Source organism: Galendromus occidentalis, unplaced genomic scaffold (genome assembly GCF_000255335.2).
Source record: "Galendromus occidentalis unplaced genomic scaffold, Mocc_1.1 scf7180000076873, whole genome shotgun sequence".
Taxonomy (NCBI): domain Eukaryota; kingdom Metazoa; phylum Arthropoda; class Arachnida; order Mesostigmata; family Phytoseiidae; genus Galendromus; species Galendromus occidentalis.
Window position 1 is genome coordinate 64,227 of NW_003804862.1, and position 14,094 is coordinate 78,320.

The window sequence follows — 14,094 nt, forward strand, 5'->3', positions numbered from 1 at the left end:
CGTGAGTCGCTCTCCGGCGTAGGACGCCGCCATCCTCCGCGCATTACACCTGACGGGGTTCTGAGGTACTCAGCTAACGACGATACGATGACGACGGTCTCGTAGCCGGAAGCGTCGGGAAGGATGCATTATTCTCGTGAAGAGTACGTACGCGGCGCGATTCCTACTTCAGCCCCATGCAACCGAACGTCGATTAAAAAGCATATTTTTTTCGCTCGACCACAGCTGCCGTGCTCAATTCCGAATCTCCGTCCCCGGGAAACGGTGGATCTCATCAGCTGTGGCGTTTCGCTGAATGACTGACGGCGAGTGAATGCCATGGCATGGCTCGCCGACCCGCGGGTGAAAGCCGTCACCGACAGGAGTTTTGCGAGGCGAGCCAGCGCTCATTCCAGCAAAAAACCGAACCGCAAACGGGGCGTCGGCGATCTCGGCGAGGCGAATACTTTCCTTCGGTCGGAAGTCATCCTCGTCGTCGTCCCGAGGAACGAATCGTAGAGGCTTTCGCGCAGGGAACGCTTCGAGAAACGAGGGCAGGTTCCCTCGACGACACGAAAGACGAAATACCTCGACCCTCCAATCTCCTCAACGAACAAGTGACCAAGGTCTCTTCTCATCAGCAGGAAGTTCAATATAGACCTTCATTATGATTTTCCCGTCTTTTGTGTTGGCCGTATCTAGTTTCGAGGCCGGCGCTGTTGTTATGATTCGCTCCGGAGGTGGATCCTCTTTCCTATGGCGAGCAGAGGCTGTCGGCCAACGGGAGAGACCACAGAGCTCGGTTGGGCTACAACGTACAAGCGGCAGGTCTGCTATGTCAAGTCGGGACTCGCTAATCCAATCGGTCGTTCCCGCCGACTCATCGTTTCCCCATTGAGCTCTGGGATGCCTCCGTATGGTGGCTTGAAGCTGCCACCCACGGGTTCCTTTCATCAACCCACGCATATTGTGGGTGAAATCTATCCAGCTTGATCCAGAACGCGCCAGATTAGAGCATCATTGGTCTTTTGTGCGTTTAGCCGTCGGGCTGGAATTGCGACCTCCCTCTCCTCATGCGATTGGGCGCGAGAAGCCAGTAGAGCGAGTTCCTGTCGGAAAACGAATAAACCACCGGGCGGAAGGAGGGAACCAGATCAGAAATCTTCCAGTCGAGGCGGTATCACGTCTCAAGGAAGAAATGAAGTCGAGCCATCCAAACGAGAAATTCGGGACCAGAATGAGCTGAGGAGGAGAGCTGGAGGAGCGGCTCGAAGAACGACGAGGTGCTTCGGATGGGTTCGCCGCCTTCCTGGAGTGAGACGGCTCGCCGGGCGGCGGGCCGACTTCCTGCCTAGCTGCAGCCAGGCGCCACTATCATTGATCATAGCAACGGAAGAGCGTGGACTCAAATTTTTTTCTCTATATGGAAATTCCGTTCCTTGTCATTGGAGAGCCTCGGAGAGGAATGCAGCCAGCGCCGCCACCGTCTCTCGATCTTTCTCTTGTTCGTCCGGGCTGCCTGCCTGCCAGCCAGCCAGTCAGCCGGTTGGCTTGAGCCGTGTTCCCGCTCAACAAAAGCGGTAATAATCTCGCGGGAGGTCTTTTGCAAAGAGTGCGCTCGCTCGCACGCACGCACGCATGCTCGTATGTATATGTTTGTGTGCGCAGAGGCAGCAAAGAGGAGAAAAAAATATGAAGAGAAAGAATGAGTGCGTGTCCACTTCCTGCGACGGAACATGACGGCTCTTACTACAGGTGGCGACAGCCTGTTGCGACGTCTCAAGAATCCTCGAGGACGACGACGGAGGCGGCGGCCGTCGGCCGGTCGATCGCTCGCTCACGAGCTCTTCACCGTCCAGTCAGCCGAAACAGAGGCGGCGAAAGGGGGCAAACACTGCCAACGAGGTCGCTGCTTCCGTTGCTCAATGCGCACAATCCCCAGCTTAAGAGAGAATGATCACAAGGCCCAGTCGTCGTGGGCATGCTTCTTGTTGTCCGTGCTCTTCCTCGCGGCAGCTCGTAGCAGATGTTCGCGGGCGGGAGTAGCGACGACGTCGACGACGAATTATCCCGTGACGCATGGAAAAACATGCCTCATTTGAGCGGGGGCAAACGCGAGGCGGGCCAGAGGCAATTATTCTGATTGCAAGTCATTAAACTTCGCTCTCGAAAAGCTAGCGGTGCTCATAATTGTAGTTTCGCCTCTGACTCTGGGGACGGAAGTGAATTTTCGAGGAGAGGTCACTCACCGTTCGGATATGCCCGGCATCGTCCTTGCTCGAGCAAGATGTTCTTCGCAGTGTCTTCCTGACTCACTAGTCAGTGAAATCTTCTCTTCACTGTCTCTCCAGCCCCTCCAGTCCTGCACGCCCCCCCCCTCTCCTCCGGATTCGCGATAATTGGAGGAAACTTCCGAGATGTTTCCGTCAGTATGGGATTTGCCTTGCAAGAGTTCGCGGCCACGATTCCCCCCTCAATAAGTGAGAGAAACTAAGCACTCTGTGCGCTCGTAAAGTGCGTGCATAAGAGCCAACACTCTTAAGCCGTGCGCGTGGAATCAGCGACGCGATTAGATTATCGGCATGACTAGGCAGCAGAGTAATTTAGCTTCGAACGATTAATTCACACTGGTCAAAGTTGACGAAGATGGAGCATAGCGGCTCTTGGGATCGATGGATTACTCCAGCCACCGTCGCCGTTATCCCGGTGGCTGCTGTGGCTGCTGCTGGTTAAACCCTTTAGTTTCCCGCGACACAAAGGAGGTTGGCTCCGCTGGATCGATCTCAATCCTTCTAACAACGTAGAAGAGATGGAAGCATCCTGGCGTCCCATTCGTCAGGATGTTTGTCAGGGCTGGAAATCGTCCGCAATCCACAATATTTTGTCCTGGATGAAGACGATTCAGATGGAACTTTTTTTCCCGTCTATTGCACGGCACTCTTGAGGAAAAGATCACGGGCATCACGTCGCATGACGCCGCTTCCGAGGGTATTGTGAACTCGTGCCGATACGTACTCTCAGTCAGGTCTCAACTTCTTTCCCCCGGAATCCAAATAGCTTTCCCGGTGAGGGCGCACTGTTCCATCGAGAGAACCGGTACTGAAATCACGCTGAATCCTTTGAATTGACCGACGTCGGTCGATGGAGCAACAAATCTAATTTGGGGCGTTACCGAGCCCACTGCGAAACGTGGCGCGCTACGAGTTATGAATTCTGATCGAAACAGGCATACGCCTAGGGAATGCGTTGAACACTTTAGTTTCAAGTAGTGCATTTCTCAAGAGTTCGCTCTGAGAAGTCTGGACCGGGCACCGTTTCCAGGTGGGTTTTAGAGTTCTCCGAAATCAATCGAGCTGCCTTCGATCATTATGCTCCGCCGGTCGATATTTCATTCGGCATGCCTGTAAACAAATGTCAGATTGGGCCAAGCGCTGTATCGTGTCAGCTACTGTTACGTCCGCGTTCGAGAGACTCCTTGCGAGGCATGGATTGTCGCGGACAATCCATGCCATACGCTCCGATGACCCATAATCATTAGGTACACGCTGATGATCTCTTGCGACAAAGACGAAGCGGTCATTAGGGAAACACATCAACAAGAATCGGTCGAGGATCGATCTTTCGCTGCTGGCCCACCTGAAAGGCGGCTCTGATCGGCTGGCTTCGAACCGCTATCCGAGCAGTTTGCCGGCGTAAGGCAACCGAGTCGCATGCAGCTCTTCGGAATGTGGTAATCCTCCTCGAGACACGAGCGTATCCTGCTCGAGCACTACGGAATACTTCTTCAAATGAACTGGAGTGCCGTTTAGTGGTTGAAGGGAAATCTCTGGATACAAGTGCGCTAAATGAACTCGAAAAGCTCAGCCTGCCGTCGGTGGGAACGTTGCGTGATTTGCGTGAAAATGCGCAAACTAGACCAAGCCAAGTTCCTCAATGAGCGTTCGCTTTCCGGTAGGTTGCTGAAAACTTTTGATCGGAGTTTTCGCAGCATCTTGCGTCGGAATTCCAACCCGCCTTCTGCGCGTCTCGACGTTACAGATCAGCGCGCGACTCGACGATCGGAAGGGAGAAGAGCTCAGGACGGAGATTCACTCCGCGGGTGGATCTCTGAAGGTGACAGATTTTCCGGTTTCATGTTCTTCTCAGAGGCCTCAGAGAAGGGTTGAGCAGAAGCGATGCAAGTCTCACGAGGCCGGTCGTCAGCTCGAAGCGATCGAATTCTATAGAGTTTGTCGCTGCACGACGGTACGACCAATTTCGGGAGATGGCCGGGTGACGTGGAACGATGTTTCATCCTGACGATGTTTGCGGGTTTCTGATTAGACCGGGAACAAGGGCTATAAAGCTTCGAACAACCTTTCCACGTGTCCATACACTCCTCCCAGTCGTCACGAAGTATGCGATGTCACGCTCAGATGCAAATTCATCGCCGCGCCACGACGACTTCGATTGCCAAGGGTTATATACGGATATTCCACGGAGTCTTGGGCTCGTCGCTGCGTGCGCTCTCAAGACGGAGGGTCTGCCGACCGATCTAAGCCATGGAATACAGGTCGAAGATATTGATTAGCCCCGTCGCTGACCGTCCGTGTCTTGGCCCGACTCCGCGGTTTGTCTACAACCTATGTACGCATCGCTATAGTTTCCGTGAGGAGGCACGCCACGTGTTCTGGAATAGTTCGGCGGATCTCGCGTGGAGTCGCCCGTGCGGGGCTGGCTGCTGCTCTCGGGTCGATGACTTCGAAAATCGATGGAAAAAAGTTTCCGATCGCTGATCTCGACTTCCTTCCCAGCAGCGCAAACCGAATCCGAGTTAAATCATTCCGTCGCGTTGGTCAAAACCCCAGCGGCTGCTTGCGGCCTCATACAAATGCGGACGCTGCGTCTCAGCTCACTCAGTCGTCGTTTTCCTTCGCGTTCCAGCCGTGGCGACTCGCGACTCCGGCAAATCAGGTCGATAAAAATTGTTCATCCGATTGCTCAAAGCCAATGATGAACATGATCATTGAAGTGTAGCCCAAATCCTGCGCATATCCGAGCAGTGATCCTTGGTGGACTCGTAGCAGAGATGCTTACGTGAGATTATAAGGAATTACGGAATGATTCGTTTCCAAGCCTCTTACGAAGACATTCGACTGGCGGGGAGGGGAGAAAACGCCCCTTGGGGAAGGGGAAGCTGAGAGAGGGGTGAACCACCTCGAAACAGATAGTCAGATAAACGCGTGAGGCCAATCATTATGACGAAAGATGGAGGGGACATATTCCTTCTTTCGCACCTCGGAGAAGTAGCCGATAATGAACTCGGTCCGCTCCAGTGACTCCTCCTCGATAATATCCTTTAATAGGGCTCGTTCGATATTACCATAATTCATCTCCTTGAGGGTGGTTAGACGAAAGTCAGTGCGTACGGCGAAATTCCACGGGAGCGTATAGGCGAAGGGATGATGTTTCCTCCATGAGCTCAACCCTATCTCTGGCGAGACTCCCGTAATCATCGCGCATCATTGTTGGATTATGGCGCCCGTAATCCGTGAGAATTCCAGAAATATCTCTCCCGGAAACAACGTGAGCTCCTGCTCGTCCATTATATTTTTTGCCGCGTTCGTCCCGAGTTGAATGTGCGCGGAGTCCGTTTCGGTTTGCGCTTGCGAGCTGAAATATCTCCTAAACATATGAATGGGAATCTCTGCAGCGTGATCGAGTTGGCGGCCACGAAAGCCGCCCGAGAGGGAACAAATGCTCTGTCTTTCAGCTCATTATTGATCGTTTCAATCTAACAGACTCCTGCGAAGCAATCAGTTTCCCACCGTTATATCGCAGCCCAAGTGGGAAGTTGCGGTAACAAATCCGTTATCCGCAACTGATTGACACTCGATGTCGTAATGGTATCAATTCGCTATTAGGTACTTCGTCGTGCTCTTCTCTCGAAGCCGGAGGCAACGTGACGTGGTAAGTTCTGTCGCGCAAAACGAACAGAAATCCGTGGCTCAGTCATAATTCCGGCGTTGGTGTTCAGAGATAGATTCCCATCCATTAAGCATTCCGTGAGGAATTCCAGTTGGCTCATCGTCTTGTTCCTAGCCCATAACCACACACATGACAGTTCCGCATGACTGTGTGTTTATTGGCTGCCGCCTGAAGTGGCCTCCAATCGTCTGCCCTGCTCCAGTTCGGTCGACGTATCCGATACGACAGACATTCAGCCCACAGATCTGTCGGACAGCTTGAGGCATCTCCGTGCGGTAGCTTCTGCGCGGATGATCGTCATCGAATCGAGCGGGCAAGGGTGGCCTACGACTCGAGCTCAGGGAACTTTTTTTTCTGTTCTCGCAACGCATCTGTTGACTTCCGTACGGGGCTGCCTCGCACATTCGAAACAACCCTTCGCGTCGCTGTTCCCATCCTTGCATGCATGTTTGTTCGATCGCCCGCCAACCAGCGAGCCTGGCCACCCGTTTCTTGGGCCGTCTATCTGCGGTTGGTGTCTATTGTCATTTAGACCTCTTGTTAGAACCCGCACTCTCGTTGCCGCCGCTCGGTAGCCGGCCGTCTGATCTTGCCTCCGAAGCCAGCTCGATACTAAGCCGCCGGTTGATGGGAGGAGTGCTTCAGTCTCTGCCGATCTGTTCGGTTTTCGTTCCGAGCTTCCGAAGCGAGGCGCTCGATTTCCACGCCCGCCGTGGGAATAAATTCAGGGTTTTCGAAATCGGCGTTTATTCTGGAACGGATCATCACACTGAAATTTTCCCTTGCAGACGCTCAGTCGGGAGGTGTTCTCGTCCGCCGCGTTCAGCCACGAGTTCTCACTCGGAGTCACACCACCACGACGGGGACTCCAGAGGCAGTCGAAGGTCCCCCGACCTCGACGGGGGTCGGGGGCAACGCCAGTGGAGCCGCTGGACGGGTAACCGCTCCACCGCCCGTGGACACCCTCGAGGCTTGCGAGAGAGCTGCTCGGAGGTGAGAGTTCGGTTTTTACATTTTCAAAATTGTAAGCTACGTCTGTGTGCTCCACGTCCAAGTCAACGCTCATCATTGCACGCAGTGGACGTTCGCTGTTGCTCCGGTACAAGTCGGAATCTTCTCCAGCATCGTTTCTGGTTCATAGCGGACTCTAGAATGCAAGCACTCGGAGCGAGCGCCGAAAATTCCCTAGCGTTATTGACTCCCGTCGATCGGACGCTCGACGATGATCTCGGGTCCCGATCGATGTGCATTTCTTTGCCTGTTTCGCGATCTCATTCATTAAGAGCGGGCTGCTCCGAGCATTGACTCTCGGAATTTCCTGATTTCTGTCGTGATACAATGTTTCCGACGACAAGCGGCTCGTACACGACTCGAGAGAGCTATCGGGATCTTGAAAACCTATCCCCGAGAGGCAGCGAAAAGCCAGGGCTCGGGACTGAAGGTTTCGACTAGAATCAACTCGAGTGTTTCAACAATGCTTGCAACTGACCCAGCGGCACTCGATGTTCGCGACGGCTTTCAAAGCGCGCGCTCGAACGCGCCGTACAATTAGTGCGGCCGGCGGGGCGATGCAAAATGGGGGAAAAATCTACCGAAACGCCGGTGGGAAATCATAAATGACGGATCGGGAAGAGGAAAAGGGGAAACAAAAGAGGAACGGCATAAATACACCCGAGGGTAAGGTAACTAACGACGTAGGGAGAGGATGTACCCCAGATGATGAGGTCGTTTTAAGCGCTGCTGGCCAGATAGGGGGAGGGAGCTCTCGAGAGGAAGCAGCAGGAGCAGCAGTGAAAGAGGATGAACTGGAAGTAAGCGAAGGTTATCATAAGCTCCGTACCCGAGCCCGTGCGCTGTGAGCCTCTTGCTCATTTCTCTCGGCCACACCGCGACTACAAAACACTTCTCGTATCTTCTCCTCGAGCCCCTCCGAGGCTTCCTCCGGCGGCTGATCTGCTCCTAATTCTGCTCTCGCTCCCGTAGTGATCGGGGGCTTGATGAAAGTCCATGCAGGAGCCACGCGATGAGCGAGCCGACTTTGCATTAGCCGTATGAGTTATCTTGATGTTGATTCGACAACGGCGATGGAATGAGAGAGTCCATTCCGCTTCCATATTCCTCCGGTTTCCTCCCGGTTCGCGCAGGAGATCAGGTGTTCAAACTTTGCGGAAGGATCTCGGGAGCGGAGCCCAATATATCCCGCTTCGTTCTCTCTGGAATGATTACCGCTCCTTCAAAGGCCGAGGGAATCGAGGAAGTGGTGGACGAGCGAACGCGGCGGCGAGAGATCGGGAAAAAAGCCACAAATCCTCTTTTTCATTTCCTTATCATCCTCTCCGAGGATCCCGGCCGCTCTCGATTCCAATCGTGGTCGCAGGTGTGCTCTGAAGCTGAACGACTCAGGTCCGATCCTTAATTTGAAGCTTCTCGATTATGCAAACTTGTGTTGACACCCCCTTTCCAATCATGGTTCGTGTCCGAGCGTCGAGGCCTTGCCTGAGATCATCGTTCGTCCCTCCCTTGATTGATTATGATTCGCGTCGTTATCGAAATGCGTAGAAACCTGATGATATAAATCGTCAGATGCTCACTGCTGGTGATCGAGGGAGCGACGGGAGCGGCGGCGCCTCCCACGATAGCTCTCGGTAGAGTTCCGGTGTTTAGCAATAGTACTGCCTAGATGGCTGCAACAGTTTTCGAAAGCGGCCGAAAATAAACCTCAACCCGGAGCTTCGATCCACTCCTAAAAATAGCGAAATTAAATGAGCAGCCAGACCCACGCACTATCGACGCGCTGGGGCTCGATGCTTCTTCTCGCTTCCTCTATCTAATCCTCAATCTCAGAGTTTTTCAAACCCGGAAGCACCTCAGCCGCGAGACCGTGTCCTTAGCTGAAATCGAACCCTCTCGACGACGACCGAATATAAATAACTTCGGCTCCGAACGACAGACTCGGGTTCCTAGCGACCGGTTGACTGATAGTGAAGCTTCCCAACACCGCTTTTGGTGGTGTCAGGAATCGGCGCTTCCCTAATGATGTCCCGGACATTGTATTGTGGGGAAGAGGGAACTCTGGCGGCGGCGGCGCGGCGGCGGCGGCAGAAGGAAGAAGAGCAGGAACAACGTCAATCGCTAACTGGACCCCCCGCGCTGCGATGAACGCCACCGCAGCAGTGTTGACAGAAGCCAATATCCTCCCACCGAGGATATTGCTGCAGATGGGCTGAGTGTGGGGGTCACGGGTCCCGTCTGGGCTTGAAGGCTCATGAGCCAATGCCATATGAGCGGGCGGCACACGAGCAACTTATTGATGTTGCAAAAATAAAACTAGCCACCGCTTGCATAGCATCCGCCAGGAGCGATTCATAAGCGCTCATCCTCGAAAAAAACAGATCCGAGACTGTCTGTTGATGCTTTGGGAACTATTACGCTGGGAATCAGTCGGTACGGAGACGACAGGAAGGCGGACAGGAAGCGGTCTCTGCGGTCACGGAATTGTCCGACCGCAACGTCGAGCCGAATTCTGCGGCTTCTCGTACTTGGACGATTATGCTCTCGTGGGAACTCCCCGGTCTGGCATCCATTATTCCCATCCACTCGTAGGAGGGAAAAGTCATGGAGCCCTATGTGCTTGGTCTCGGTATTCTTTTCATTCCATTGCTTTCGGAATCGGAGTGCAGTCGGATTCGTTCCCTCGCACGGGACCGCCGACCGAGCGAAGTGTTGGAGAAGGTTAGCGCTTCCGGGAAAATTGCTTCCACGACGTCGTCGGGCCATCCACGAAGAGGAGTCCGATATCTCATCTATGAATCATAATAATTTTATTCGGGAACTCCCTGCCACCGCGGGGAGCCGGAGCGTCGGCGTCGTAGGCGCTCATCCAGTCTAGGGATATGCGAACTCGCGAGCAATGAATACGAAGAACAAGCAACAAATATCTGGGAGGGGATAAGCGCCATAGCGAGACCATTCCCCGATTTAGGTGCGGACCTTGAGCGTTCCGGGTCTATCACCGAACAGCCAGGACAGTCGACGACCCAGTGATCGACTGTAGGCTAATTCGTCCCGCTTTGCTGACGTATTGATTTCCAATGTCTGCGATTTTTTCCTCTGCAATTCTCGAGCCAGACGTTGGACGCGTAGATCTTGTCGGCGAGACGTGTCTCCGTGATTGCTTACGAGGCTCCAGACCGCGCGGGAATCGCTCTGCTGCAAGCCAAAACTTTTTCGGGCTGATCCACACAGCCAAGGTTTAACGTCCCGGGTACTGTTATTCACATTGCTTCCGAGGACGGATCCATAGAGCAAATGTACCCAGGAGGATCAAGGCCGAGTACCTGCATATTTTTCCGGCAGCAGGGATCGAACCCACACCGCCTCCCGCGCGAGCGGCGTCGTTGCGGCTATGCACGTTTGCACGAGAAGTGACAAACGCGCTAACCACTCGACCACCCGTCGGTTCTGCTGCAAGCCAGTCTCTCTCGAATTTCCGAGAATTCGAAGGGAGTGATTCTTGATTGATGCTCTCGCGGCCATCGGCGTTCGAGGAGGCAACGCGGAGCTCAGGATCCCGCTCTGTCTCGTTCGCCACATGCGAGGAGCCAGCGAGCCGATAGACCGAATCGGACGCGCAGTTTTCCGAGCAGGTACCTCAGAGTATGGATGCACTTCCTCTGCAGGGGCTCGCTCTACATATGGCTTGCGGGAAGTCAGTCCATCTAGACCGAAGAGAGGCACGGACCCGTTTCTGAAATTCATAAATCCATCTAAACTTCCCCTCGAGTCAGTCTCGCTCACAAGAACCCCCGTCCGCTCGCCTGTCCGTCGCCGGTTGCGCGGAAGAACTTGACTGAAGGCGAATATTGAGTCGGACTGGGTTTTAGGAAGTGAGCGAACTCCCACGCGGGCTCTGCTCGTGCCTACACACTCACACATGTATGCGGCAGAGGCAAACAGGCGAATAGGCTCACCGGCGGAGTTCCACGCAGATCCGTTGAAGGATATTGGGGAAAAACGGTGCTCGAGATCGCTTTTTTGGAACAGGCTGGAATGAAGCTTTCCGCGGACGAATGTGGGAGCGTTCAGCTTTTTGGAATTAACTTACTTTTGGTCTCCTGGCACGTCGATCTTCGCTCGCGTGGCTGCCACGTCAAACTCCTATCGCTCTCGGGGAGAAGCTCGAGCGCCATGATTTATAGACGACGCGGAAAACTCTCGAGTGGTCCTACCAGTCTAGATCCCACCATATTCCAGTCGCTCGTTGCCGTCCCTCTCGCTCTGCGTGGTCGGCAAACTTGCGGCAGTGACTGAGAAAAATATTCGGTGCTTAGGCTATACCGTGTCTGGACACTGTCAAACCGCGCTTGTGTTCCTCCTCATAACCGAACCACACACCTACCTAATTGTCATTTAGCGAGACCTTTTAATGCGTATTAAACGTGCAGGAATGAGCCCACGGATAAAGAGGGGAGGTCCGGAAAATGATGGGACTCCCCCGCAAGCGAGTAAGCAGTCGTGGGAGAAGCTCTCTATCCTAATGCTCCGGATGAGGCTTCGTACCGAAATCCTGCGATCGAGAATTCAGCAGAGAAATATTCTCGTCGATAAGCGATTCCGCGCTCTCGAAGGAATCATGGCCAAACAAACAAGCGAAGAAACGTACCGTATATCCAGAAAACAGGAAACGGAGACCGCAGTCTGAGAGGAGGAAAACAACGTTGCCCCCCCCCTTCCCCCCGCCCGGTACGGGAACCGCCATCGCGGAAAATGAAACGTCGAGACGTACGCTTCTCGGGTTGCCTGAAGTTCACTCCGACTGAAAGTGAACAAAAACAAATTTCTTTCTCTTCGAGCTCTCGGACGAAGTCGGAGCTCCACAATTTCTTGCATGGGATTTTGACCGTCGGATTATGCGAAATCCGCCAGGAATTTTGCATTCGACTCACTTAGCTGGGTATTAGTGTCGGCATTCGCTTCAGTATATCATCAGCTCAGTCTGCTGTGTCCTGCGCGGGTTGCTATCGCTGCTCGTAAGTCCCCCTGCGCACCACTCCGTCCCAGGAATAACTGCAGGCTCATGTACCTACGCGGGGACGTCGGATCTCGCAAACAAAGTTTCCCTGCTGTCCGTGGAATAAATAATTTACCACAGATGGCCGACGTTATTTGATTACCGTACCAATTAAAGGGAACGGACTCTACGAGGTCTTGTCCCTTGAAGGAGCTGGGGACGATTGCGTCAAGCTCAAATTATTCCGTAGGAATCCGAGAACATACGCATGCTTTAGCAGGTATGTACCATTATGATTATGATCACAGCCTAATATGTACAAATTGGATTTTCAGGCTTCGAGAGGTCGCGTCGCATCTCCAACATGGCGACGTCCCTCTTGCAGTTCTCCAAAAGACCCTCACATATGCCGCTTGCGTCCTTGAAACTGTCTGTCAGGAGGAAACAAGGTATGTTGGAATGCACGTTTGGTTCCCTGCTCAATTCACTTCGTCTCAACTATCGTTCCACAGTCTCCTGTGCGCGGCGCAAACGGCGACCAACTCCCGGTCAGCTGTTTCGTCGCTTTGTTCGATGTACACTATTAGATCGTCTTCTCGATCTCTTTTCTCTCCTCGATGATCGTTCGGAAAGCCTTAAAGACGTCAATAATTAGAAATGGTCATTGATGGGGAAGCTCATTTCGCACATTACGCACGAGCATGTATGCCGCCCTAATGAGGCGTCGGTTGTCCTCAACGCATGTTTGCACGAGCTAAGCAAGGGGAAAAGCGCACGGAAATTGCTCGCAATCTGCACGCGTGCGAAGCGAATTTTCGACGTGTTGGTGCATCTTGCCTCGTTTGCTCCTCGAGTTAGTTTCGAAAGTCATCCAATATTCGAACACAACGAATGATCAAGCCAGCGAGCGTGGCTGAAGCCCAAGGGTACCTACATCGGAGAAACGTGTGCAATGATCAAACAGCAGTTTTCCTGTCATGCCTGGTAATGGCGTGCGCCTCCCGTTCCCAACGGACAGACCTCCGAGGCTGCGCGCTCACGACGAGCACGGATGTCAGAGGCTCCTGGACTTGCCGCCCCGACTCTTAGGACGATTTTGGCAGTCAAATTAAATAACTTACTCATCGCGTGCTGCCTCCAGAAGGAGAAAGAGTCGTTCGTCTTCAGGGGACACTGTTTTCTTACGCGAGGCATAGTCTCGGCTCCTCCCGTCTCCCCCGAGCGCCCCGACATCGCGCTGGAGGACGACTCAATTGAGCGCATTAATGTGCAGTTCTTCCCGGCTTTGGGATTCGAAGTCAGCCAAGTCAGCCGCAGCGCAAACGCTCGTAAGACTGACTGTCGGAATTCAGATTCGCCGTCACATTCCGCTGAGCTCCTGGGGAAGGTGAATTCCTCCGAGCCCCGGTCTCCTTCCTCCAACCAGGCTGGCTGGAGTTCATTGATAGACAGCTCCTCCGGAGTGATCCTTCGAGCTCCAATTTAATTACAATGGCCTCCGTTTGCACCTACCCGCCTCCTTAATCAGCCGGCCGGCGGGCCGGTCGGGCCGACCGACCGACCGACCACACAAGCGAACGCCCGGCAGTCATTCAGGACGCCGAGCTCTGCGTGGGCCGCGACCGCCACGATTTGCGGACTGACGGCACGAGGAGGCATAAGAGGAAGGAGAGACTCTGACTGAGGGTCTTCGGGCTACTGGAGACTTTCGTTTCCGGAGGCGAGACGTTTCCATACGTCACGATTCCAGAGGACGAAATGGTTGCCGAGCAGAATTCCCTTTCTGAAGAAGAATATGATATTGCGAGACATGCGAGCGTCATCGGAATCTGCAGAAGAGGTCATCGGCGTCTTTAGAGCAACCAGGGTCCCCATCCTCCTCAAGGGCGGCTGGTTTCATTATTCCATCGATAGCTCCACCTGGCCGTCTCGTTCGAGGTCCGGAAGCGGATCCAAATTGGATCTGACTCAGATTTCCGATGACTTTTTGTCCTTCTTGGCCGTCGTGTTCGTTGTTCCGGGGGCCTATGGGCATGCAGGGCCATTCGTGCCGACGGACAAAGCGGAAGGGAATCGGAGCGCGCACGCTCTCTCGTCCCGGCCCGATTCTGCTGCCGTCTTAGTCGAGAGTTTCTCGT

The 14,094-nt window shown here is 53.8% G+C and overlaps 1 protein-coding gene across 1 annotated transcript in view; it reads left to right on the forward strand.

Annotated features, from left to right (window-relative positions):
- LOC100897435 (calcium/calmodulin-dependent 3',5'-cyclic nucleotide phosphodiesterase 1B-like) overlaps positions 1-14,094 on the forward strand; it is a 59,962-nt gene that overhangs the window by 21,129 nt on the left and 24,739 nt on the right. The window contains exons 4-5 of the mRNA XM_018638318.1: positions 6,735-6,939; positions 12,292-12,405. Coding sequence (XP_018493834.1) covers positions 6,735-6,939; positions 12,292-12,405 — 319 coding nt within the window. The remainder of the gene's footprint in view (positions 1-6,734; positions 6,940-12,291; positions 12,406-14,094) is intronic.